The following is a 4,108-nucleotide window of genomic DNA, read 5'->3' on the forward strand; positions in this document are numbered from 1 at the left end:
GCCAATAATTTATAGACTCACAGCTTTTGAAGAGCCAGAGAGCAGATGTGGTTTTAAAACATGGAAAAAAAGGTCAATCATACAAAACACTGTATTAACATTGGAAAAAGAAATAAAATTTGATAGAGTTGCATTTGTATTATAATTATATAACATATGTTTAGATTGGTATAGGGAATAAATTCAAACCTTTTATCAGTGTTCTTAACACAGAAGCTAAATTTATTATTAACTACATTATATAAGACTTATTCCTTCTAAAATATGTTTTATCCCTGATATGATGAAGTGAATTCCTGTCTGGTCTGATCAAGATAATGTAACATTTAGGACCAAATATAAAGACAAGGAGGGCTGCACTGGAAGCTAAGATGGAGAATACTTCCATAGCCACCATGACCTTCCCCTTGGTGCTGTGGTATATAGGAAGAAAGGTGACCCAGACACAGAAGAACACCAGCATGCTGAATGACAGAAATTTTGATTCATTGAATGTGTCAGGCAGATTTCTAGACAAGAATGCCATGGTATATCCTCCAAATGCCAAGGAGCAGAGGTATCCCAGGACACAGTGGAAGGCAAGAGATGAGCCCTTGTTGCAAAAAATGATGATGTGTCCATGTTCAGAATGAACATCTTTGTCAATGAATGGAGGAGAGAATCCCATCCAAACTCCACAAAGAATAAGTTGGATCAGGGTGCAGATAGGAATGATGTAGTTTGGGGCCCTTGACAACATTAGCCACCTTATCATTCTCCCTGGAAAAGTGGCCTTGAATGCAATAACTACAGTAATAGCTTTGGCCAATACAGTGGCAAGAGCCATAGTGAATGCAATTCCAAATGTGGTCTGTTGTAGGATGCAGGTGGCCAGGTTGGGTTGACCAATGAAGTTCAAAGAGCAGAGGAAACAGAAGGTGAGTGTGATGAGCAAAGTGTAACTGAGAGCTTGGTTATTGGCCTTGACAATAGGAGTGTCTCTGTATTTCACAAAGACACCAATAACAAAGGCTGTTAGTGCAGATAAGCACAGAGCTATGCTGGCCAGAGCCATGCCCAAGGAGTCTTCATAGGCCAGAAAGATCACAGTTTTCTGGAAGCACTGGTTTTTCTCTGTATTTGCATAATGACTCTCTGGACACTTCACACACTGATCAATATCTGGTCAGAAATGTAGACTGTCATGAGATCATGAGTCCAGGCTGAATTGATCCCCACTCCCTTTTCTTTGAGATATTTCTTTCCAAATGGACTGCCACAAATTTCACCTTACTTTGTTTTCTCAGGTCCAAATAAAAAGCACACTGTTGTTAATAATTACATACTCTTAAAGCACTCCTTTCCTATGTATTTTTTTTTTTAGTATTTATGTTCACATATAGTAGGTTTTCATCCAATCATTCATTCTTTTATTCCATCACATGCCTTCCCTTACCTAAGTTGTCTATATTTCTACAGAAAATAATGTCTCTCTTCAGGTAGATATCAACTTCCAGTAGCTTCTCTTAAAATGTTTCTTCTTTATAGTGACTTAAATTGAATTAGCCTAATGCTTTCCCTCTGTTTACTTATAAAATTTTTTTTTTACTTTCTATGCCAATGGTGTATCTCTTTTAGTAGTAAATAGTATAGGTAACTCAGACACAAAAGGTCATGCATAATATGTACTCACTAATAAGTGGATATTAGCCAAATAGGTACAGAATACATAGGATACAATCCACAGAACTAAAGAAGGTAAACAAGCCAAAGGGCCCAAGTGAAGATGCCTCAATCCCACATGGGAGGGAGAAGAAATCAATTAAAGGAGGGGGCAAGGAGGTAAATACCTGGTTGGGAAAGAAGACAGGGAGCAAAGAGGGGAACATGATCAGGTATTAGGTGAGGGGAAGAGGACTGAATCCCTTAGGGCCAGCAGAAAGAATGGAAACAGGCAATCTCAGGAGGTAAGGGGTGAAGGTTCCTTCTAGAATGTACCAGAGTCCAAGGAGGTGAGAGATTCTCAGGACTCAAAGGGAGGGACCTTACATGAAATTCCCTACAGTGAGGAGAGGGAATTGTAGAGTAAACCTCCAGTAGAAAGACAGGGCATCAATTGAGGAATGGGTTTGCCATTCCACAGTAAAAAAACTCGACCCAGAATTGTTCCAGTATGAAAGAACTGCAGGGACAAAAATGGAGAAGAGCCTGATGAAAAGGAGGTCCAGTAACAGGCCCAAAATGTAACCCAGCTCCAGGGAGGGCCCCAAGGCCAAACACTATTACTGATTCTTTGCTGTGGTCACAAAATGAGCTTATCATGACTGCCTTTCGAAAAACCCAGCAAGCAGTTGAGTCGGATGCAGATATGTACACACCACCAGTGGATACAAGCTGCTGTCCCCTTTGGTTGAATTAGGGCAAAGCTGAAAGAAGCTAAGGAAGAGGGTGACCTTGTAGGCTGACCAGCAGTCTCAACTAACCTTGACTCCTGAGATCTCTCAGACATTCTACCACCAACCAGACAGCTGACACAAGCAGATATGAGGCTCCCAATGCATATACTGCAAAGGACTGCCAGGTCTGTATACAGTTAGAGAAGATAGAACTATTCTTGAAGAGACTGGAGTCCCCAAGATATAGAAAGCTCTGGTGCAGTGGGAAGGTGGGGACATCCTAGAGTAGACAAGCAGAAGGTATGTGATTGTGGAAAAGTCAGAGAGTGGTCTGGAAAGGGGATAAAATCTGGACTATAAAAAAAGATTAAATAAAATTAAATATGATTTAAAGTAAATTACATTTCATAAACCTACCTGAGGCCTGAGATAACTTCACAAATTATGTACACTTTATGAATTACACATGAAAAATTAGCATCAAAAGCAATATTTTCTTCATGCAGTGCTTTTTAGATCATGCTTTTCCAGAAATGAGTCATAAGTTTACTTCTCTATAAAATTTTTTCAGTTTTTAAGATCTCTTCATTTTCTACTGGAGTTTAGTGAATAGAACCTATTACATTAGTAAATTCTCATGAAGCACCCAATTAGCTGTTTCCATAACCTTTGGGCAAGGCATCAATTTTCAATTACAAAATTATTAGAAGAGCTTACAGACTTTAGAGAATACTTTTATAATAATGTGCTTTGAAATTTTGTAAACTTTATGGTAACCATAAATATATGCACCCAGATTTCAATGATGCATTATCATTATTTCTATATTTCTTAAAACATGATTTGATTACAAGAGCTTAAATTTTACTTCATTAATTGTAATAAAATATATCTCAACTTTAAAAATAGTATTACATTATAGTACAGCTTTTAATCATCAATATTTTCAAATTTGCAGTATTTGGCATATATTTGAGCTTTATACTATTGTATAGTTAATAAATAGAATCCCTTTCTGAGTTGGTCTTGGTGACTGACCCAATGTGATTAGGCATACACAGGTACATTCCCAACTCATTTGTGACATGTATGAGTGCATACATTCATACACACAGACACACATATACTATACATAAACATGTACTTATACATATACAAAAATATAGATACACTTATGTATATGAACAGATTTTTGGTGGCTAAAATTTTGAGGATAAAATCTAGTATTATAAAAACATTGCATTTACGTAAATGACAGTGGAAACTTCATAAAAAGCAGAAACCTCAAAAGACAGAAAAAAACAGTGATAAAAAATCTGTGCTGACAGATATATATGTAAATTCATGGTTTTGACATCATGTACATGATTAGTACAATCTCAGTCCTCAAAGATAATCATAATAAAAGGAAGGTTGACATGAAGTTGCATTCTTACTTTAGTAGCTATTATGAACACTTAGATTGAACTTTCTACAATGCAGGTCACACATTCAAGCAAATTTGGGTAGCATGAATTAGAGTACAGGGTATTGTTTTCATTTTTTTTTAAAAAGAAAAAACATATTTGATAAATAGAGATTTATGGGTGGTTCTGTTATATTTTGAAGGCAAAACTGTGATCATATATACTATACAAGATTTTGAAAGAAGTAAATAAATACTATTTAATGTTCCTCTTTCTCCACAACCTCTCCAGCATCTGCTGTCACCTGAGTTTTTTATCCTAGCCACT

The 4,108-nt window shown here is 36.7% G+C and overlaps 1 protein-coding gene across 2 annotated transcripts in view; it reads right to left on the reverse strand.

The window, feature by feature from the left end:
* Nucleotides 1-232: 232 nt before the first annotated feature.
* LOC116076905 (vomeronasal type-2 receptor 116-like) overlaps nucleotides 233-4,108 on the reverse strand; it is a 32,190-nt gene continuing 28,314 nt past the window's right edge. For both annotated transcript variants that reach the window (XM_031350985.1, XM_031350984.1), the window contains exon 6: nucleotides 233-1,161. In XM_031350985.1, the coding sequence (XP_031206845.1) occupies nucleotides 233-1,161 (929 nt within the window). The remainder of the gene's footprint in view (nucleotides 1,162-4,108) is intronic.

This window comes from Mastomys coucha, unplaced genomic scaffold (assembly GCF_008632895.1).
Source record: "Mastomys coucha isolate ucsf_1 unplaced genomic scaffold, UCSF_Mcou_1 pScaffold5, whole genome shotgun sequence".
In the NCBI taxonomy this organism is placed as follows: Eukaryota; Metazoa; Chordata; class Mammalia; order Rodentia; family Muridae; genus Mastomys; species Mastomys coucha.